The sequence below is a fragment of the Colossoma macropomum genome, unplaced genomic scaffold (genome assembly GCF_904425465.1).
Source record: "Colossoma macropomum unplaced genomic scaffold, Colossoma_macropomum, whole genome shotgun sequence".
Lineage (NCBI taxonomy): Eukaryota > Metazoa > Chordata > Actinopteri > Characiformes > Serrasalmidae > Colossoma > Colossoma macropomum.
Genome location: NW_023494797.1, coordinates 4433902 through 4457317, shown reverse-complemented (window position 1 = coordinate 4457317; position 23416 = coordinate 4433902). Strand labels below are relative to the sequence as shown.

The 23416-nt window shown below is 38.4% G+C and overlaps 1 protein-coding gene across 1 annotated transcript; it reads left to right on the top strand.

The window, feature by feature from the left end:
• The first annotated feature begins 1435 nt into the window (after positions 1-1435).
• On the top strand, positions 1436-17509 carry heatr3 (HEAT repeat containing 3). Its single transcript, XM_036584295.1, has 15 exons — positions 1436-1672; positions 2535-2707; positions 3016-3103; positions 4274-4377; positions 4719-4828; positions 5820-5960; positions 7101-7420; positions 9860-9950; positions 11618-11763; positions 13143-13225; positions 13324-13460; positions 13603-13691; positions 14532-14675; positions 14965-15141; positions 15779-17509. Exons 1-15 carry the CDS (start codon positions 1538-1540, stop codon positions 15890-15892), a joined length of 2052 nt encoding a protein of 683 aa, XP_036440188.1. The 5' UTR covers positions 1436-1537; the 3' UTR covers positions 15893-17509.
• Positions 17510-23416: the final 5907 nt, after the last annotated feature.

Here is a 23416-nt window from a genome sequence, read left to right as displayed (position 1 = left end):
TGAAGCATTCCTGAATCTAGGCTGCAACTGGCTTAAATTGCAAAAGGCTAAATAAAATGGGACATATGTAAATACAATGGTTTTCATAACATCATAGAATTCAGAACAGACCACTTTTGCAGCTTATTTTCCATAAAAGGACCAAATGGACTGGTGAGCGAATGGCCTATTTTGAAACATTAACAATGTATACATACTACATAGAACTCTTTTATTCCAAAACAATAGAAGAACATTAGGTTTTCTAAAATATTGGCCCTTTCTGAAAAATGGTGCAACAACATGGCTCCTCAGTTACATATTTCAGGGTCAAGAAGTCCTTCAGGGACTTTTGAAGAGGTGCTCTACCTTGCCAGCCTGGGGGTGGATTCACGTTAATGCTGTTAGGGATTAGACATGGACACATGTGCATTCTTTGTCGCTCGCCTGCAGTACGATTGAATATCATCTTTTGCTTTTTTTCTTGATGATTAGAACAGTTGCCCCTGAGATCAGGAAAACAGATCAGCAGCCATTGCTATGTGTTCCTGCTCGATTGTTACTCCCCGTGTCCAGCCTTGGGGACTGATGGCTCAGACATCTTGTCTTCTCTTTGAAATGCTCTGCAAGACTTTGTAGTGCCACAAAAGACCAGAGAACTTGTAGAGAGGAGAATTGCCATTCTGTAATGTCTTGTGGGTCTCGTGAAACTAGAGGGCGCTCCCAAACAAGTCCAAAATTAATGGGTTAAAATGGAACATTTGAGCAAAATCACAGTTTGTAAATGTGTAAATATTTTTATATAGAAGACCGCATTCGTTTTCTGAACCCAGAACAGCATAAAACATTCTAATGCTGCTGTTATATTTTTGAGAGCTTTTGAACTCCAGTGAGCGTGAACCGCTTCACTCAGACAATGAGCTGCTCTGCTCACCAACCAATCAGTATTCAGTAGCAGTAATTCTAGCCAATCAGCACTCAGTACTAGTAATGCCAACCAATCAGCACTCAGTAGCAGTGCTAACCAATCAGCACTCAGTAGCATTAATGGCAGTAATGTTCACCAATCAGCAATGAGTAGAAGTAAGGCTAACCAGTCAGTACTCAGCAATATGGCACTGGCAGTAATGGTAATCCGCACTCTGTAGCAGTAATGCTAACCAATCAGCACTCTGTAACAGTAATGCTGACCAATTAGCACTCAGCCGAAGTAATGCTAACCAATCAGCACTCAGTGGCAGTAAAATCAAAAGAAGCACTCAGTGGCAGTAAAATCAAAACAAGGTCCTGGACAAATGGTTAAAACTATTTTAAGTTTTCTCTTTTTAGCCATTTGAACTCCATTCACTACATTCATTGAGGACTCTCTCGCGGGCGCCCTCTGGCGTTTAGCAGTCATGCTTTTGCCTTTGGAATTTTGCCTTGCGACCACGTGCGACAGTTCTCATTGCTTTCCGGCACGTTGCTATGGTTTTGGGAAGGTGGCCAACGTCCACATGGCAGTGAAAGCAGTTCGTCTAAGTCACGTTTCACTCTGAACGCCTTGAAACAGCGCACAATGGGAAAGACCAAGAATACCAGATTCAAACGGCCGCAGTTCACGCCGGATGGGCTCTCCGTAGGCGCCGTTAAGGACGCTGTGGAGGCGGAGGCGGAGGCGGAGGAATCTCCGGCTGTGGATTTTTTGGAAAAGGTAACGTTAACTAGCTGAGCTAAGCGCTAATGCTAACTAACCGGGTTCACTTCAGTAGCAGGAGCAGCGCTGCTGTCATTTTCTGCTGCCCTTCACCACGTATTCTCTTAAAACCACACGATGAAATTGCGCCTAAGATAAGCTTCTGAAACGAGTTATTTTCCCGAACTGTAGTTTTTTAAGGTGTTTGAGTCTGAGCTAGCGAGGCTCCTGAATTAGAATCTGATCATGCCTGTCCATGTGTTCGCTGTCCAGCGTTGTTTTTTCTCTTGACATTATCAGATATTTGTGTACGGTCTGGAATCTTTTTGTAGCTGATCAGCTGAGACATTTAGGTTTGTTTATAGTGTAGACGGGCCATAACATTAAACAGTCTACAATTACAGACTGTTTTCCGTCTTCTTGTTAGCCCCCATTCACCTTGTTCTTCAGTGCTCAGGACCCCCACAGGACCACCACAGGGCAAGTGTTATTTGGGTAGTGAATCATTCTCAGCACACATGAGCTACAGTCTGTAATTGTAGAACTACAAAGTGCGCCTGTATGGTGAGTGGAGCTGATCAAATGGACAAAGAGTGTATAAACAAGGAGGTCGTTTTACTGTTATGGTTGATTGGCAACGTTAAGTGTTAGTTCAGTTCACCACCAATGGAATGAGAGTGAACTTCCCTCTACTTTAGATGTAGGTATCTGTCTGGCTGACTGACAGTCCCTGTGTCTCTCTGTCTGTCTGTCTGTCTGTCTGTCTGTCTGGCTGACTGACAGTCCTTATGTCTCTTTGTCTTTCTGTGCAACTGACTGACACGCTGCCTTTCTGTCCAGCTGACTGTCTGTTTGACTGCCTGTTGCTGTTTTTTTTCAGTTGCAGAGTCCATGTTCAGACATACGTGAGTATGCATGTGCGAGTATCTCGCGTGTTGTGCAGCAGAGCCAGACCATCCCAGGTTTCCTGCAGAGGGATGCAGTGAGGAGGTTGGGACCACTACTGCTGGACAGCAGCCTTGCAGTCAGAGAGACTGCTACAGGGGCACTCAGGTAAACCGTGTAAATGCATACAACAAGGGCAACAGCTAGAGATATCAGGTCATAAACATGACTACAAAAACACTTCTCAGAGATTGATAATACTTCCACATCTGTACTATGGCTTTATGGCCAAATAGTGTCACTGAGAAAGACAGTGATAAGTCTGTACTGATCCCCGTCTTAAGTTTATTATTCAGTTATTGCTTTGAATTGTTTGGCTAATACAATGAAGTTATATCAAAGGTGTGTAGTTTTGAATGGAAGCCTGGGACCCCCTAATGGATGGTTGCCTAAAGAATAATGTCTGTGTTTCACAGAAATCTGAGTGCGTGTGGAGGTCCGGATGTGTGTGAAGACATGGTGCGACAGGATGTCCTCACTCCTCTGACTGCCCTACTGAAGGAGGTGAGAGCATCTAGTGGGAAACAATGCACAAGCGACTGCAGGACTATACACTGTGGTGCGATTCTCAGATCAGCGATTAAAGCTACTTGTGGGATGAATACCACCATTTTCAATCCAGGGTCCTCATTTAAAATTTCATGCCAGGTGTACAGTTTAAGTTAAAATCCAGAAAATTGGCAGACAAATTTTACAGAATTCATATGAGAAGCTCTTAAAAAGGTTATTAACAACCAGTTTGTGTGATTTATGTTAATAGTTGTTAAAAAGTTAGCTAGGTTGCTGTTAAAGGTTGGCAATATGTCAATATTTTATTGTTATTATGATAAATGATCACAGTAAGCTTTTGTGAGCATCTATTGGATATCGTCAGTACCAAAAGAGCACTCAACAGTTGTGTCATTACAAATTAAAATATTTGTATGAATAAGATTATAATCATACTACATAGCATAAGTAGTCAGGTTTTATGAGATATGGTTAAAAACAATATACTCAATTTTTGATAATGTTTATTATAAACTATTTCGCTTATGTGGTATGACTGGTGCTTGTTGTCTGTTCCAACTTTTATCGTCCCAAAACTCTGAATAAAGAAATATTGTGATCTATTTTGAGTATCGTGAAAACATCTTGAAGTAACTTGTTGATGTGTGTATTTGCCATATCACCCATCTTTAGTTGCTTCAATAATGTCACATTATTGACGACAAAAATATTTGAAAGATGGCGTAGGCTACCTTTTTGGAAAATGGTGCAAGATGGAGGGCTTCTGAAGTACAAGAGCTCTTTGTTTTTAAGCCTTCTCAGAAAACACTTTGTATAAAAAAAGTGTATATGTGCACAGCAGTAATGCATAATCTTCTATAACAAAAAGCACAGATAACTGTGTTTTAAAGTACTCAGTACTGGTAGTGAGAAATGTCATTCCTTTGTGCTGTATTTTCCAGTACAGTGAGTGCACAGAGTATCTGTTCTTCCTCACTCTAATCAGTTACTTATATTGAGTTTGACTGTACATGATAGTTTATGAAAACTAGCCCAGACTTAATAAAGACTGACTGTTCACACCACTGCCTCAGTGAACCTCTGCTTCCTTTTTAAAATGATTATATGTGATTAGTTAAAGTGGCGTTTGAAAACTTAATAATAGATGGCTTTGTATTCTGGCAGTGCTCTTTAGGGTTCCAGGTGAATTCCAGCCCAGTGAAAAAGGAAGAGAAGCACACAGTGGAAGATGTGGCAAATGAGGCTGTGAACTTACTCTGGAACCTCTGGTACACACACTTCTTTTACTGTTTCAAATTCACACGTTGCCAATACTGCATGCCAACAGGGTTTGCATAATGGCAACACCCTGGATTTTCTGGAACAGTTTTTAGTATGTTTTCACCAAATTCTGCTCAGTTTGGTCCTGGACAATATCAGTGCAGGGGTTTTCACAATACTGACATTACCAGCTGTGACGGTGAACGCCAGCATGCAGCCCTTAAATGCTCCCTTGAAGGCTGTCTGCTGTTTGGCATCACTGGATCTAGTGTTAAAGTATTGTGTAAGATGTTGAAGTGTGTATATTTATATTGTTATTTAGTTGATGTTTGTGTCTGTTTGTGTGTAGTGAGAGCAGCAGTACAGCAGTGTCAGTGTTTAACAGAGCCAGGCTTCTGGATGCTCTGCTGCCATGCCTCGAGAGACATCCACACAACATCCAGCTCGCTTTATCAGCAGGTGACACGCACACATGCACGCACACTATGAGTGATTTTAAGCAGTAGAACAGGAGAGGGAGTGTGATGTTTGTGATGACACATAACCTCAAGTATTCTGTTGCCTTTATACAAGAGTTCTGCAAAACGAAAATTAAAGCAATGAAGCCCCAAATATTATTTCAGATGTGCTTAAATGTTGGCCAGAACAAAGTTGGGCAGTAAAGGTGGATTTGTTGGACTTTTGCTGGATATTCAACTTTCTCTCCTTAATTTCTCATAAATTAAACATCCAAAAAAACCTATGATCAAACCTATATTCTCTCACTCCTGAGTAGACAGTAAACAAACTACAAACAAGCATATTCTAAATATTTTTGTCTGTAAATTTCACTGCATGTAATTGTTCAGAAATTCAGATTACAAATGCTTTAGTTGTTAAGGACCTTCTAAACAGTGCATAATATATTTCACATGCATTTAACAAAAACAAGGCAAAATCACATAACTGGTAGAATATAAAATCACTTGTAGCCAAGAGGGTGATTTCTGTAAGCATACTATAAGTGATATGACTTAGTGTTTTGCCTTCTTTTAGCTAAATACCTGGGAAATAACACTTGAATGTTATACATTTTTAGACAGTCCCTTAAAGCAGTGATCTGCATTTCTGAACTCTTATGTTCAGTGATTTTTTTTTTTTTTATTTGTAGTTTTTCTGTTTTCTCAGGAGTGAGAAAGTGTAGGTTTGATCACTGCATAAGAAATCAAGAAGAGACAATTGAATATGCAACAAATGTCCAATATAAAACCAACTTTATTGCACTATTCATGTGCAGTAAAGTTGGTTTTATGTGGACAATCACTGGATATTTGACTTTCTTTCTCTCCTTGATTTCTCATTAAATAAACGTCCAAAAAAGAGCAAACCTGTGGGTCCACTGTGACTGCGTAATTGTATGTATGTTTGCTGTGAGTGACTAAATGCTTTTTCTGTATATATGTATGTGCAGCCCACTGCCTGCACACAGTGACAGAGGAGAACTCAGAGCTGACTGGAAGTGTAAATGAAGCAGTTTTGGCTGCTCTGGAAAACGTGCTGCTCTCCACACAGTCCAGCATGGAACACGTTCTCCTGCGCACATTGGCTGCAGGTACAGCTGATAAAATATTTAGTTCTGTTCTCCTAGTTAAAATTGTTTAGAGATGAGAAGGTTTTTCATACATCTCTAACCTCAATGAAATACCTTGAAACACCTCTTCTTACATGGTTTATTTATTTCTTACTCATAGCTTAAAACCAGAAAGATTCTATTGAAAGAGCTGAAGAAGTAGAGATATTTTATTATAAATAAAACAGGATTTCACAGATTTTCCAAGTTTTTATGTAATTTATCTTTAATATGTAAACAAAGTAATTCAGATCATTTGATGTGAAATGTGAAGCTTACCAGTCAGGAATTGATAGGAACTGATGCGAAGCTACCTCACAAAGTTTTTACAAGAAATGGTTACAAATGTGTTGCTAGATTCGTAAAACATTGTTTTATGATAGTTTCGAGGTAAGATTTTGGCCTAAAACAAATTACTTTTAATAGCCACTTATGGCAGAGGGGTACATGCAGGGCTTTGTAAGTCAAAATAGTACCTGAACAAAACTTTTTTTTTTTTTAAATTTACCTTTATTTTACTATTATCAACATAACAAATATAAACTCTGAAGACATTTGTACGTTCGCTGGTCATTTTGCATAGCAAATAAAGTGGCTGTATCTGCATTGTAGACACCTGTCACCACCACTGTAAAGAAATCGAAGTCAGTAAGTTTATCTACAGTGAATCCATTGCATATCAAACCACTCTGAATCTTAGCAATTGAATTATGCGGGAAGTCTGAAAAATTATTTGAATTCCCCTTTAAATTGGATGAAAGATTATTGTGCCATTAAATTTATGTTTGTCATTTGTTAACATCAGAACAGATCTGGAAAAAGTGATATGTCCAGTCTAGATTTAGTCAATCCAGAATACAGATTTAATGCAAACATTATTCTTTACATAACTATCTACTGTTTACATAAAAATAATTTTATACTGCAAGTTAATCGTGGCAAAAAGGCAGTAATAAATGTCAGCTTCTGCGAGTTCCATCGGTCAGAATGGGCCACCACCGCTTGCATGTTGCCATGCAGCCATGCGCTTCACAGGCAGCTTAGTGAACTTAAAGAGCCACAAGAGAAAAAGGCTGATGTGTCCTGCTGAAATAACCGATGGCTTTCCCTCTGTTCTCTCAGGATCAGTGTGGAACCTGAAGGGCTGTTTCTCCTCCACACGTCAGGCTGAAGCCTTGACCGCAGTGGTGGCCACTCTAGCCCACTGCCTCAGTCTAGATGCTGGAGCAGTGGTCCCTGGGCTGTGGCAGGCCCAGGCAGCCCGGCTCTCTAACAACAGCACAGCAGAGCCAGCTTCAGCACATACAGAGGAGCAGCCAGCAGGGGGTGCTGGGGAGGAAGAGGAAGAGATGGAGGAAGGAGATGGAGAAGTGAAGATGAACGGAGGAAAGAGGAATGGAAAAAAGGCAAAGATGGATAAAGATATCTCAGACTTTTTGCCTGTAAGTTTGGAAACTTTTTTTAAATTACTTACACTACCGGTCATCAGTTTGGAATCACTTATAATATTTTGTTACCCTTAATAAGAATGTTCACCACTGGATTTTAGGAAGTGTAAGCTAGACACCAAGAGATGTTATTAAATGTATTACTTCATATTCAAGTATTAGAAAAAAAAATGTTGTTAAATGATTATATCCTGTAATTATGTTCAGTAATTTGATAGGTTTGAGAATTTGAAATACAAGACATTTCTGGATATTAGTTTTGTTATTATAAAATTTGTTGATTGTATATAGGGCTGTCACAATTACTTGATTTAAAAACATAGTGGATTAAAATTTACATTTACAAGATTATTGTGCAGTTTGAATTATAAACAGGAGTTTTGCAGGTTATTATAAAGCTGTACAATATGGAATATGACTGCATGTGGATTTAACTATGACTACATTTTTAACCCCAAATGCCATACTGTAGCCAGGATGTCATTTTTGTCTTCTCTGAGTGATTGTGGGGTCATTGCACCTCCAAGGTACTCATGTGTATATACACATGTTTAATGGGTGAAGTGAAATAAGGTCAGTCACAGCCCTTATTCCTCTCACTGTGCTCTTTCTTTATCCCCATGTAGTCCCTGTTCCCTGTATCTCCGTCAGAGCAATAACCCCTGTCTCACCTCGGGCCAGGCCACTCTGTTTTGCTCCTAATTCACAATGACATCTATAAGCCAGAGGAGAACAAGATATTTGTTTTACCCTCTAAACCTTATGCTGTAACTCCTTCCCCCAGGATAGTCATGTGTCCCTGAGTCCCTGCCTTGCTATATGTCCAAAAGTATGAAGACACCTCTTCTGAATTAGTTAATTTAGCTACTTTATGAGCCTAAGGACACCATGTCTGATCCCAACTGTCAGGAACATAAAGCCCCTCAGCATTGGGCTATAGAGCAGTAACTTATAATAATTAATTTTATAATCATTTAGAATAAGTTTAATAATTTTTTAATAATTCAGACAAGATTCTGAGGGTTTTTTTGATGAACCAAGCTATTCATGTATTTCAACGACTGTAACTAATTTTGTACAACATAATGCAGGCCAGCCTTTAATCCAATCTCATCAGGGGTTCACCAGTGTGTTATAAAATACTATCAAGTCATATTGTGATCACAGTATTTAGTGATATAATTGTAATTTGGTGTTTTGTTCAATGTTTTGTGTGCAGCCCTACTGGTGGTGATACAGTATGATACATATGAGTCTGCTACAGTTGTTCAAATACAGCTTTATATATGTATAACAGAATTGGAACATATATAATGTCAGTAGGGCGCACTGTGCTTTTGTGATTAGAATACTAAAGAAGTAAGCTAGATGCCTCCAGTCAGCATGATGTATAATGCTAATATAATAATAATAACTGGGGGTTACTGGCTACCTTTCACTGCCTGTAAATTTGGTTCTCATCCTTTAAAGCTTCGTATAGCCTGAAAACCAAAGTGTTTCTAATAATCTGGGGTTGTTGTTGTTGTTGTTGTTGTTGTTGTTGTTGTTGTTGTTGTTGTTTTTCTTTTTTCAAATGTGTACACCCAGATAATTTCCTACCGGCATATATTTACTGTTAGTCACTCAATAATCCTTTGTCCTGGTGATCCTTTGTAGAGCAGCAGACCTCACTCACTTTGACAATGACACATGAGCAGTGGCTGCTTAAAGCTTTTTCCACAGTAAACAGAATTTGTGATATGAACTTGTACCTTGTAACTTGTAAACCAGTAACAGTGTTTCAGCGGCAATAATCGCTGTCTTGGGAAAGAGAACTGACAGAGAACTAAAGAGAACCAACTTAAAGCTGCACTATGTAATATTTTTGTTAAATCTGTAAGAAGTAGTATTACTGAGTATACAGGAAAAAAAGAACACATTAAAATATGGCAAGCGTGCGCAGCTGTGAGTATTAACGCCATGCGTAGAGACCCAGAAGAGATTTTTAGGTCTCAAATGGAAAATTAACACCATATTGATGAAGATATGATGACAATAGAAGATAATTCACTCACATCCTTGGGAGACACGTCCTTCACCAAGTTTTAACTGAGTTCTCTTCGAATACTCTTTCAACGCACTCACAAAAGTCAGAATAATCCGCTTGTGGACCCCCGACAACTGACAACAGCGTTACATTTTTTTTCTCGTGCATTGCGTGCAGTTACATATTTCTGCAATAGCCAAGCACTGTGACATAAAAGCTAGGCCCATAGTATATTTTGGTTATTTCCACAAGTGCATCTACTAAACCTAGACATGAACTGATGACCTGAGTTGAATCTCGTGTGCTTGAATACTGTTTGTGGTCCTCAGACACCACTGAGCTAGACCCTTGGCTAATGTTACTGATCCTTGTACTCTCTCTCCCCCTGTGTGTGTGTGTGTGTCCAGAGGGACAGACTGGAGTTGAGGGAGGCCATAGCACTGCTGACAGCACAGCAAACATCACTGGAGATCATTGTCAACATGTGCTGTTCAGATGGTACGTGCATGTTTGCGTGTATGTCTGTCAGGCTTGTATGTGTGACGCTGCAGAGGGGAGTTTGAATGAGAATAGCAATGATTATGTGGGCTTCTCTTTTAGGGACCAGCCAATGTGGAAAATTTGAAGGAGCTAAAAATGATGGTAACTGATAATGTCAGCTTGTAATACTTAATACAGTCTAAAATAGGATTACAAAAGATTTTGTTAAACCATGCTTTAGAGACTGATTGCTGGATGTCAGATTTAATTGTTCTCATCTGTCTCAAAAACAAGTCAAATAGACAGCAGAAACTCACAAAGTTTTAAATAATATGCATAAAGTTACTGATAAATATGAATTAAATTAATGTTAATAAAGTTAATGCTGTGGGAAGTGTAGCTTTCCAGTAATATTAGTGAGTTTATTGGCTTTTGTTAATTAATAGGGTTGATGCCAATAATTGTTTTTATTTAGTATTCTGAAGATTCTTGTTGTGTTAATGCTCTAGACCCCAACTAAATCCTAGAGCACTGTTGTGGCTTACTGATAATTTTCAGAGACATTTCATCATAAAATATAGAAAAATGGCAATTATGTAATGATTGATGTGATATTAGGTGATTAAAAAAAGCATGTTATTCATTTTAGCTAAAGGCTAGTTATAGCCACACTCCTCACTACGATTTTGCTGTGCCCCCCCCTTTCCTTTTAAACACTGAAGCAAGATAAATTAGTGAAAGACATTAAAATGGCAAACAATGTTCAAACAAGTGAAATGTCCAAATACGTCTTCATTTCTTTGGCTCTAGTTTTGACTATTGAACAACATTCAGGTGAAGAAGCTGAGTGTGTCCTTAGTCACTTAGTTAGCTGCCATGGAGCGAAGGACCAGAGACAGGAATAGCAGGCTAGCTAATTGTTTAAGCTGACCCCTATAATATATCATCTGCTGCAAATTTGGACAAATTTAGTGTGAAACCTTGACATAACTTGCCAGATTCTCATCCTGAATAAGATGTTCACCTATCAAAGTTAGCAGTGGAATATGAACTTGGCCATCCATCCAGTAAACCAGCTAAACTGAATATGAAAACACATCATTAAACAAAGGTTTACTTCTTGAGCTAAACTGTCTCATCACTGCCGTCTTGGTAAGCAAAAATCCAGTCGGGCTCATCTGTCTTTTAGCATTTTTGAGATGTCCATCCTAAATAATGATGTGTAAACATGTAAATATTTGTTAAAGGTTTATTACAAAGTGTAAATAGTATTGTTTTATTAGGGTGGTGTTGAGAACAAGTATTTGAGTACTCATTTGGAAACACCTACGAAGACTCAAAGCCTGTAAAATATTATTAAAATATTAATAAGATTTTGTTATTTTAACCGTAATGCAGCTTTGTGTTTAACTGGATCAGTTTGGTCTTGATTGCTGTGTTAGCAGTAAGCAGGTGATGAATATGAGCTTAGCATTAAACTGCTAAAGTGTTGATTGCTTTCAGTTCAGTGCTTTATCAACAAGGTTTCTACTCATACCAGTAGATCAGTCATGATAGTAGCTGATGTTGGTGCATAAATGTGTACGAAAGGGAGGATGGGGATGCATCTAAAGGGAATGACTAGAAGCAAATACTGAAGTAATGACGAGTTGAAGAGGATTGATTTTGTGTTTGTGTCTGTGTAGACCCCTCTGATGATGAATGGGAGGAGATGTCGAGCAGTGATGAGAGTGAGATGTTTGCTGAAGACGGGAACAACAGTGTGCTCTCACCTCTCTGCCTTTCTGCTGAGCTACACACAACACTGCTCAACCACAGCGTGCCCCAGCAGGTAATACACACCCACACACTCTTGCCTGTTACTGTTACAGTCCACAGGTTCTTTTCCAGCCCTGCTTAACCACATATTTACACATTACATGTGCACATGCTGCTTTGGGTCTGTACCCTTCACGATTATTACATTATCACGTGATCTTGGCTATTAGAGCTGCTGATCACATTTATTTCAGCTGACCACCATTGTTTTCCACAGTTGTTGGCTTTCACCATCGTATTTTTGTTGCAACAAATAAAATTTAATTGGGTGTTTCTGTCTTCATTTGGGAGCTACTAAACGAGGGCTGTAAAATTCAGAATTTGGTAGAACACGGTGTCTCAATTCAATAAAGCAGAAATAAGGAGTAGCTGAAAATGTGCCTTAATATCCTAATGTTTAATTTTTTAGATTATCAGAACATCAGCTTTATAAAAGTGCAATAGATTAAAGAAATTGTGTGCTTTGTAGTGTGCCTTGTGCTCTAGTCTTATGCTTTAGCCACAAGCTAATACGTTAGCCCCAATATAACTCATTAACAACAAACTACTGCTAGTTATAATACCATGATGTGATACAAAATAATATGCTGTGCTACAGCTTGATTCAATACAGTACCTTGTATTGTTACATGGCCCTACTGTCAGGCCTGCTTGGGCCATCCTAATTAATTATTATATTATATATTAATTATTATTCTCTCTCTTGCTCTTTTTCTCTATATCTCTGTTCAGCCAAATATTTAAGTTTTAATAAAGAAAATAAATGTTTCAGGTGCTTAATTGTTGACTTTTGTGCTATTCTCTCTACACCACACCTTTCATGAATTTTTATGCCTGATTACTTTTACAGCTAAATACCGTTACCAATATTAATTTCACTAAAATCTTCAGTGGAGAAAAATACATTGGGCTGTTGCAGTTACTGCCTTTGTTTATAGCGATGCTGGATCCCATTTCGTGTAATGGATGTTTTCTAAAGTTCCAGAGAACCCATACTACAGTGGTTCAGTGTTTTGGTTTTAAGACTTCACCCACTGTTTAAGTTGTTCTGCAGGGACTTTGAGAAACTTAAGAGTTCATGCTGGTTTGTTGGTTTTCTGAAATACAGAGAGAAACCACACTACATTGTGGGAGAGCGACTTTAATTTTACATTTTTTTTTTTATTTGTACTTGGAAAGAAAGTTCACCCTCTGGGTTTTTAACAAACTAGCAATGGCCAGAGTGAGTTTTACAAGATTATAAATGGTATGCAGAGTCCTAATTCATCCGTGCTGTGGTGGTGACATTGACCATGGAAAAATCTGTGCAGTTATTTGATGTCTGGACCTGAGTTGTACTGAACAAAATGTTCAATTAAAGGTCTCTTTCTCTCTTTTTGTTTCTTTCTTCAGGTCCTGAAGAAGGCAGAGTTTCCCAGCCGTGTTGCGCTTGAGATCTGCAACAAAGACCCAGCGTGGAGATGCCTCATCAAAAAGTAATGTTACTTAATTATTTACCTCACAGTTGATATACACATTGCCCTCTCAGGTCTTAAATCTTGAAAAAGGCCAAAACATACCATTATGTTCCTAGAATGCAGCGGGTGCAGTGCCGGGCATTAACGTGTCTTCATAACATCCTGTCTGTGATGGATCCGGAGTGTCTGGGTGGGGCTGATGGGCTTCAGGTCGTCGCCCAGCATCTATCCTCTCTGGTCTTTGGCTCAGAAGGTTAGAAACATCATAGATGCCATGGCACGGTCGAGAAAATACCAACAGGCCTTGCCTCACTCTTTCATACACTTGGAATGTATTGGTTTAAGGAAATGTCATTTTTATTCACGTTTTTTGAGCATGTAATTTGATGTTTTAGAGGTCATGAAGGATGACGAGTTCTTGGAGGCAGTGACCAGTGCCATGCGCTCTCTGCTACAAATAATGGCTTCCAAAAACATCCCTCAGGTTGGAACACGCACTTCCTCTGCAAATCTTTCAATATTTAAATATATATAATATTGATATATTAGGGTTTTAATAGTTGCCTACAAAATGTTCCAAAAAAGTAGGAATAGTAGTGTGTTTACCACTCTGATCCATCAACTTTCCTTTTAGCAACACTAATAGTTTGGAGACTGGGGACACAAGTTTATCCAGTTTTACTCAACAATGCAATAAATTTTTTTGCACTTAATTATACACCACACGTTTTCAGTAGGCGAGCCAGAGTATCACCCACACTCTCTGATTACAGCTGTGCTGTTGTAACACATGCAAAATTTGGCTCGCCATTATGTTGAAAGCATTGATGTCCTTAAAAAAAGACAGCATATGTTGCTGCACACAATGTCTTTCATTGTTAATGGTGCCTTCACATATGTGGAAGTTAATGGTGCCATGGGCACTAAAACACCTCCATACCATGACATAGCAGGGGGCTTTTGAACTTTACACTTGTGACAACCTGGATGGTCTTTTTTGGCCCAGAGAAGTCAGCAAAAATTTTAGACACTTTACATTTGGCTTCCACTGTGCATAGTACAGTTTTAACTTGTGGATGCAGTGATGAACAGTACCCCTGTCCAATCGTTTTGGAATGTGCTACAGACATTAATTAAAAGTTGATAAGGTTAAACAGTAAAGAATCTTGTCTTTGGGTTGTTTTTGTTTAAATAAAGATTAAAGTGGGCTTACTAATCATTGCTTACTTTTTTTTTATTTGCATTCAATGTAGCCTTTTTTGGAATTGAAGTTTGTGTGTATGTTAACTTTGTGTGTGTGTGTGTGTGTGTTATTGCTCTACAGTGTATGAGCCCTCAGCAGCTGATGAGTGTGTGTGAGGCAGCAACACAGTGTGATCTAATCAGTGTAAGAGTGAACGCTCTGGCCATTCTGGGCATCACAGGAAGCACACTGGCCAAAGAGAAAGGCTCTGTTGACACACTGCAGGTAAGTTAGACGTTACTACAACTTGATTCCAGTTGTCATATGGGGTTATATTCATTGGTGAATGAGTTACATACAGTAGTCTAATTCTGTTATAGAAACAGAACAAACAAGGTACTTGTCAGAATAATTAAAACTTGGCAATTGTAAGACTGTAAAGGAAAAACACCAAGACTTTAGGGATGACCCCATATGTAGATCCATGCATGTTCTTTATATATGTTGAATAAAACATATATAAAAAAATGTGTGCTCTGGCCATACATTATATTCATTATTTTTCCTGTTTCAGCTGATAGGGAATGCATTATTGAATGTAGCATCTAAGGACTCCAACCTGGTGGTTTGTGGAGAGGCACTGGACGCTCTCTTTGATGTTTTCGCTGATGGAGAGGAGGCAGAAAGAGCCGCACAGAACATCAGCCTGTTCTCAGCTCTCAAAGCACTACAGCCTGTGTTCAAAGCCAAGGTACCAGCAGGGAGAGACACACACACACCCTTACACCTAGACGTGTATAGATACGTTTATGCGCTGTGATGCCTCAACATGACTGTTTCTATTCAACTGCATCAAAAATGAAAAAATACTGCATAAAAATACAACACTGAAAATATGGAATAGAATAAAAGGAAAATCAGGAAATAAAACCAATCAAACAGAAAATTCCCATGGCTTAAAATAGCTGATTCCTGATCCTTTAAAAAGGCCTGGATCTGCTCTGATCTCAATTCTCTGGACCGGATCAGGACATTCCTGTTGATTACAGAAATATTTTGTAAAGTATGTCTTAATTTTTTCAACAAAGTAAAATTCTTAGGTTATTCTTCGGTATAGGTAACATAGAAAAACTCAATTGAGTAAACGAGTTCCACTTTTGAGTAAATCATTTTTTTCAGTCACGTTTATTATTTTTAAAAATGACTTCTTAACCATACCAGACCAGTTAAATCAAATCATGGCGACTGGTGCACAGAATCATAATCAGGTGGAATTGTTGTGAGGCTTTACACCCCTAACAAATATTAGCACACACAAATGCATTCACTGTGTGTGTGTGTGTGTGTGTGTGTGTGTGTGTGTGTGTGTGTGTGTGTGTGTGTAACAGATCCGGAAAGAAGGACGAGGGAAGTACAGCCCGGATCAACTTTGTGTTCTGGACAACATCAAAATTAACCTGCGGAGGTTCATTGGCTACCTGGAGACACTGCAAAAGAAATGAGCGCGTGACTGACGCCGTTCCTCTGCATGGGACTCTAAGCCTGTGCGCTCCTGCACTTGTAGTTATAGTTTCTTGGCCTCAGACTAGGGCTGGGAGACCTCCAGTTTAAATGTTTATAATTTAAGCACCAATCAGGAATCGCTGAAACTGGCAGGCCAGTTTTGTTACTTTTAACACAGGCATTTAACCAGCACCACTAAATATACTTTGTAGCCATATCTAAAACAACTAAATGAATGAAAATTCATTTCAGAACCACATGTGTGTGTACGCATATATTAGGTATATGTCTGTCTGGGGGGTGCAATTCAATACAGTACAAATGATAAAATTATTATTTTTTAAAATATTCTTACAGAGGCAATGCATTTGTATGTATCATACAAATTTATCATACATTTTTGATATTGCTTTCAGTCAATATTTTTATTGTTAGACACGTTGTTGCTCAAAATCTGGCCAGATTAATCATCACTAGAGGGCAGTAGGGAGTTAGGTGAAAAAAAAAGTAGAGGTCGAGTTAATCAATTCAGATCAATAGACACATCATCTTAACTAAACACTATTTGGAAAGGCTGCCTGCCCTTTATCTCATGTAAAAAAATGTATGATGAATGGAAACCAAATGGTCCAAATTTTACTTTCAAACATTGAAAATGAAAATGTTTTTCTTTCCCATAAAAAGTTACAATATTGGAGATTTTGTTATGATAACAAAGATTTAACACTTACAAAAAATGGCCAAAAAGTGTCACTTTTTTTCTCCCAAGTTTTTGTGTCTGACATGATTTGAAAATGTTAATTTTTTTGGAAAAAAAGTTTTGCTTTAGTTCTGTTTAGTAGCCCTGGTGCAGCTGTGACACTGTTTTGGCAGTTCCTGATTGTGGCTTGAAAGACAAATGGCAGTATTGAAAGTATAAAAGTGAATCTTCCACTATACTAATGGTGAATTTCAGGATGAGTCCTTGTCTCGACAAGGGATGTCTGTGTACTCCAAGGTCGGGGAATGTGCTGCTGTGGGGCTCAGTGACTTGAGCAGTTAGCTACGAAATGCCTGAAAGGAATGTCTCAGGCTGAACATTTATTTATAAGACATGGTTAAGAAAGAAAAATAAGCCCATCCTCACCCAGTCCTTTTTGCCGCTATGTTGACCACTTGAAAGAAAAAAATGTTTTTGTGAGCCAAATTCTGACCATTTTGTAAGTGCTTTTGGTGATCAGTTGTTGAAAGTTGAAAGATATTGTTTGCAATTACAAGAAGCTGCATTTTTTAAACAGTAACTGCACACCCATGCACCATAGCCTTCTCCATGTTGAAGTGTCTAGGGGAAGTGAGGTAGGGTTTGTTTTCTGGTTTGTGTGTGCAGTCTTATTCTCCAAAGCATCCTGTTTAATTTTAAATCTGTTTTATTTGATTTGTTTTCCTCTTACTGTACCCACTCAATGAGGACTTAAGTGATGAGCATATAATAGGAAAGAGGATGGAGCGGCAATTATTTGGATTAGTTTTCTTGATAATCTTTTTCATTTCTGAAAGCTTTATTATTTTGTGAGAAGTTTGGAGTGAAAATGTTTGCAGCTGATGCTTTAGAAGATTAAAGCATGAGCTTTCTGTGATGAGTGTCTGAGATAATGAATTGGTGGTTGTACTGCAGCAAAATCTCAGAATTAACCCTTCACATCATTATATATACAATATATAATAGAGTTATATAACAGTGGAGATTATGTGGTCTTGCTTTATAATTTCTTTGTCCCTGCTAGTTGTTATGTTGTCATCCTGCTGATTTGGGGCTGGGTATCGTTTAAGATTTTCCAAGACCAACACCTTGACTTGGAAACCAATTCTTGAAAGATACACTGTCCAAAAGTATCCAGACCCCTTTTCTAATTATAGAATTCACCCATTGCACCCATAGGTGCACCCATTGCTGACACAGCTATTCAGTTGTGTATAATCTCCATAGAAAAGCATCGGCAGTTGAATGGGACACACTCAAGCAGCTACACATGAGCCTAAGTCTCCATGCCCAAAGCCAAGCGTCAGCTAGAAGGGCATAAAGTGCTCCAGTGTTTGGCTGTGCAGAGTGGAACAGCGTTCTCTGGAGTGATGGAGCTCCATCCAGTATCTTTGGGATGAATTGGAGGGGCGTTTGTGATCCAGATTGATTTCTCCAACATCAGTACCTGACCTCACTAATGCTCTTGTGACTGTTATCAGATCCTCACAGCAATGTTCCAACATTTATTGTAAAGGCTTCCCAGAAGAGTAGAAACTGTTACTGCAGCAAAGGGGGACAAATCCTGATTAATACTCTTCATTTCAGAAGAAATGCAGAGTGAGCAGGTAATTCTAAAACATTTGAACTTAATGTGTACTGTTAATTTAAAATTTTAAACATACATAAAAACATCATTATCTACAGTACATAAATCCAATTTCACAAAAAGAAAATATGAACAGAACAAACTTCAGTTGTTTTTTTTTTTTTTTAAGAAAACACTTTTTTTTTTTAGCTAACAGGTTAGAGTCTCAGGTGCACAGTCTTGGATTTTGAAGACTGTGTAGTGGGGATGCTGTTTGTATTTGTACTGGAATACATTAGACGGTAAGTGAACAGTCATTGTTGTAGTCCATGTGTTGGATGAGGGAGAAATGGGTAGCTGAGAAGACCTGACCAATGATCAGCCCTGACAAGGTCCAAATTGTTACGGCCAGATGACTGTGTCAGAACACCTAAGAAAGGGCAAGGATTGTGGGGTGCTCTCGGTCCGCAGTAGTACATACCTAAAGACAGTGGTCCGAGGAGGGACAAACCATGAAGCAAGGTAGCTAGGTCCGTTTCCCTGAGGAAGTGATGGCACCGGAAAGCACGATAGGAAGACAAGCCGGTGGAGGGAGTGTGATGCTCTGGGCAGTGTTCTACTAGGAAACCTTGGGTCCATTCCTGTGGATATCAGTTTGACACACATCACCTAAATGTCATTATGAACCAGATGCGGCTCTTAATGGCAGTGGTGTTCTCCGATGGCAGTGGCCTTTTTCAGCAGGATAAGCTGCCCTGTCACACTCCACACATTGTTTAGGAATGGTTTGGCATTGTCCTGACCTCCAAATTGCCCAGATCTCAAGCCAATTGAGCACCTGTGGGATGTGCTGGAACAAGTCTGTTCTGTGGCAGCTCCACCTCTCACAGGACCTAAAAAACCTGCTGCTAATGTCTTGGTATGAGATACCACAGGGCAACTTAAAAGCTCTTGTAGAGTCCATGCCTCAGCAAGTTGGAGCTGTTTTGGTGGTACACGGAGGACCAACAGCGGATTAGGCAGGTGGTCATAATGTTTTGGCTCATAGGTAAATGTCCACCTCAAGCTAATGTACTTTTATGGTGACTATTATATTGTATTTATGCATTTTATTTGCTTTTTCTTTCAAGACTTTTTTTATTTGATATGTAAAAAATATGCAGAAAAATATGTGAATGGAAACCTGGCTTATGAAGTCAAACAAAAGTCAGCTCTGATTTGAGGGTGTTTACATACAGAGTGAGTGAAGCGTGTAGCAGTCACCCCTTAAGTTCTTCTATTTCAGGGGACTGCAACTGGTTAATCATTAATTTGTAAATGAGAAAGCTACCAAAAGGTCTGAAAATTGATTTCTAGATGTGGTATTTACATCTGGACGCACTGTTGTCTCTCATCAAAGAAGTGTCAATGCCAAGAAAGCTGGCTGTCCAGAGGTTGAAACATGAGAATAAACCAGTCAAAGAAATAGGCAAAACATTAGCTATGATAAATCACCCATTGGCAAAAAGCAAGAAGGCACTGGTGATCTTAGCATTTGCAAACAACCCGAAAGATCATGGAAAGCCACAGTAGTGGGTGACATGAGTAGAGTAGCCTAAATCAGTTCAATAATGACTAAAAGTAAAGACACTTTTCCTAAAAAAAACCCTGAGCGGAATGAAAAAAAGTAGCACATCCAACGTCTAGCTGCATAGGAAGTGACGTTTGTTAGTACAGATGCTGTCACCAATGAAAGACAATGAAATTAAGAACTTAAATTCTGATTTGAATCTGCCCATTTCAACAAATGGCAGTTACAAAGTCACACATCTAAATCTAGCCTTACACACTATACATAGTCCTTATACTGGCAACATTAGTTGTCAAACATCAGTTGTGTTGAGTAATTTCCCAATCAGGAGGCCAGATGAAGACAGCAGTAATAGCTCACAGTGCTTATGTAATTACATTCTCAAGGCTGTTAAACTAGATTAAGACTGATTTCAGGGGTGTGGTGGGCAAGCCATGTTAACGTGTGATCTCTGAGGTGAAAGTTTTCCTCCAGGGCTGATAACCTTTAACTGAACAAAAGGTCAAAAAGGAGACGACGGTCAGCAGAACAATCTTGTTCACAACCACATACCACATGCAGTTTCTTGGAAATAGCAGGTTAGGAGTGACAGTCTTCACAGAACTGTAGTAAACTGGCAGTTAATTCAACTCTGAATACTGACCAAAGCATATAATAACATATGCAGAGAAAAGTAAAGCCATACAAAGTCATACCGTACGAGTATTGTTTGTTTCGTGTAAGCACATATTTTGGGGTTTTTGTGTTTCTGTCTCTCTTTCTCTCTCTCTCCTGGTCTCTCCATTCACAAGTGTACCTGCTTTGCTATCAGTTATGTGGGTAGAACCTCTGACCTATCAAAGGCTTGGCTGGGGTAGTTGGGGGGAGGAGCCTAAGCTCTAAAAGGAGGCCTTCAAGATGGCTGAAGAGAGGGGACTGATCACATGTGTGCTGTGTTTTAGTTTTTGCTTTAATCTTGTGTTGGGCATGTCCTTCTGTTTTAGGTATTTTACCAGTATTTCTTTTAACTAAAACTAAGACCCAATCCCATTTCTTATGTTTACCCCTAATTGTAACTGAGTTATGGCCTATACATTCTCACCATGTAGAAGTGTGCTCTGTCTAGTTCCCTAGATCAGAGGACATGCACCGTCACATGTACTGTTGATTACTGGCCAGGGAAGTGTAGAGTAGTTAGCTTTTGTTTCATGGTTTTCTTTTGTGGTTTAGCTAAGTACTTTTTGTTCCAGAGTAGGCAAGTGTGGTTAGGTTTTGTTTTCTTTTCTTTGGTGCCGTCCACAGTTTGATTCTTCCAGTGTGGTACTAGTGCAGCAGTTTATTATGGTTTATTTTAATAAAACAGCTTTAAAACCTCTATTGATCTGTTCCTTAAGCTTTTAACCTGTCATCACTAGTTCAGTGTTAAATGCCACATGTTACTGATCCCACAGCGTCCTAGACAAAACATGGGGTCGTAACTTTAATAAAATAATCACTCTAGACGTGTAAGCTATCAAAAAATAACAAATGCATTCAGTGATGTTGAGTTCTGGACTGGTGGTCAAACCAGCACCTTCTTTGTTTGATTTTTGTTTTTTTTTTCTTTCTTTTTTTCCTTCTGTGACAGCTACACATCCTTCCATACTCAGTGTTGAGTCATCATCTCACAGTGGAAGGATGGACAGAAACACCTGTGGATGGTTTCAAATCTGAGGCAAGAGTGGAGCTTGATTTTCTTCTGAAGGGATAAAGATTATCTCCCATAATTAAAGTTAAATTTTTAAGATTTTTTTTTGTTTAGTAATATATTTCTTACACCTAGAAATAATATTTATTTGGCTTTTGAGTCTCTGTGATGCCTGTGACATGAGATAAGGGCTTGTTTATGCCCATCTCCAGTCTATTCTACCAGACATACCAGTGGCCTGCACCATAAACTTAAAGATAGACTACTGCCAACTAATGTAAGTCCTGCTTACTGTTGAATTAGGTTAACTTGAATCAAATATTTCCTTGTGTAATGTATTGTCATCAATTACAACAACCCCACTACATTAAATTAACTGTTTTGTACAATAAGAAATAAACAGCTAAAGTAATTATAATCACCAATTTCTGATAACTCTAGTAACTTAATGCATATTTGCCAGTCTGATACCATCAATGGTGGTAGGCTGAACTGATACACCTGAACACAAAACACCATCATGGTGAGAATAACAGTGAGATGTAATATGCATCCAAACTTCACATTTAACATTAAAGTTTGCTTTGACAGAAAAATAATATTTTGCAAATAGAATTATATTCATCAATTAGAAAAAAAAAACAGTTAATTAACAGAAACCAACAAAACTGCTAAGAATGCTGGGAAGCTTCTCCAAATTAACTGATCTTAACTAGATTTACTGTAGTAACTCAAAATTATAGAAGAAATAATATGCATTATTGGAATTAAGTTAGTGCAATTACAGTGTGTAGTACTGAGTATTTCCATCATCAGATAATTGGATAAAAGGTGACCAGTTGGGAAACCAGTTGGCCTTTGGCCTGACTGAGAGCGACTCTTGCAGACGTCATTAAGAAGGACACAATCTTTGTTGACTGAATCTCACCAATGATACTGTGTACAGTTTGTTTCTGTCCCATCTAAGTCTGCATTACAGCAGTTTTGATATGTAATGATGAATCAGTATTTGTATATGTAAATTTTCTATTTTACATATAATTTGCATAAAAGGTATAACTGCTTTGTTCGAGTCTGAGTGAGATGGGGAAGACACCTGTAGGTGCTCTCACCACCCACCTCTCTCTCCTGATCTTAACTTGTAGAGTTTTAGCCTGCTGATTTCTTTCTTTAAGCTTTTATGTGTGAGGTTATGTGTTAAGATTATTTTTATTAATGTAATTCTTTTCATTATGTTTCCTTCCATGTTCCTGTAATCCTGAAAAAAATTCTTATTGAATTTCATAATCTATTTTACTTCAAAATTAAATGTTTGGTCTTTTCTTTTTAGTTTTGGGGTGTATTGCACTACAGAAATTATGATTGGGTGTCTTTCATACATTTCAAAATTTTTATTTTAATCTTGCTGTAGTAAATTAACCAACAACAACACAAGCATGGCCTTGAGGGTTGACCGAAACATAACATATGCTGGTTTTGTTGGTGACCAAACATGCTGGTCTATGCTGGTTTTTCTAGCAGGGTTGTGCTGTTTGACTGAAAATGAAATAAAAATGGTGGCCTCTGACTTTCGCAAAGTACTGTAAATACAAAAAAAGGTATTGAAAATAAAATGTAAATAGCTGAAACTGAAGAAAAAGTAGGCTAGATTCCTTTCCTCTCAAATGTACCTCAGCAGACGGGAATCATTATCATTTAAAAATACTTATACAAAGGTATGTGGGACTGAGCAAATAGTTACTGCTCACATGTGTTGCCTTCCACACATTCCTAGTTATGTTATATAACTACACACTGGCAGGTTTACATTTTTCTTGTGCAAGCCTTCACCTTATTAAACATTTCATCATAAATTCTAACACATTATTTGATAATCTCTTTTGTCCTTTTATCTTTATCATTTTCAACCAACTACCTAACTAGCATTTCTGTCAAAAAGTGGAATAAGTGGATAGAAGTCATACGTGACTAGTAGATTCTT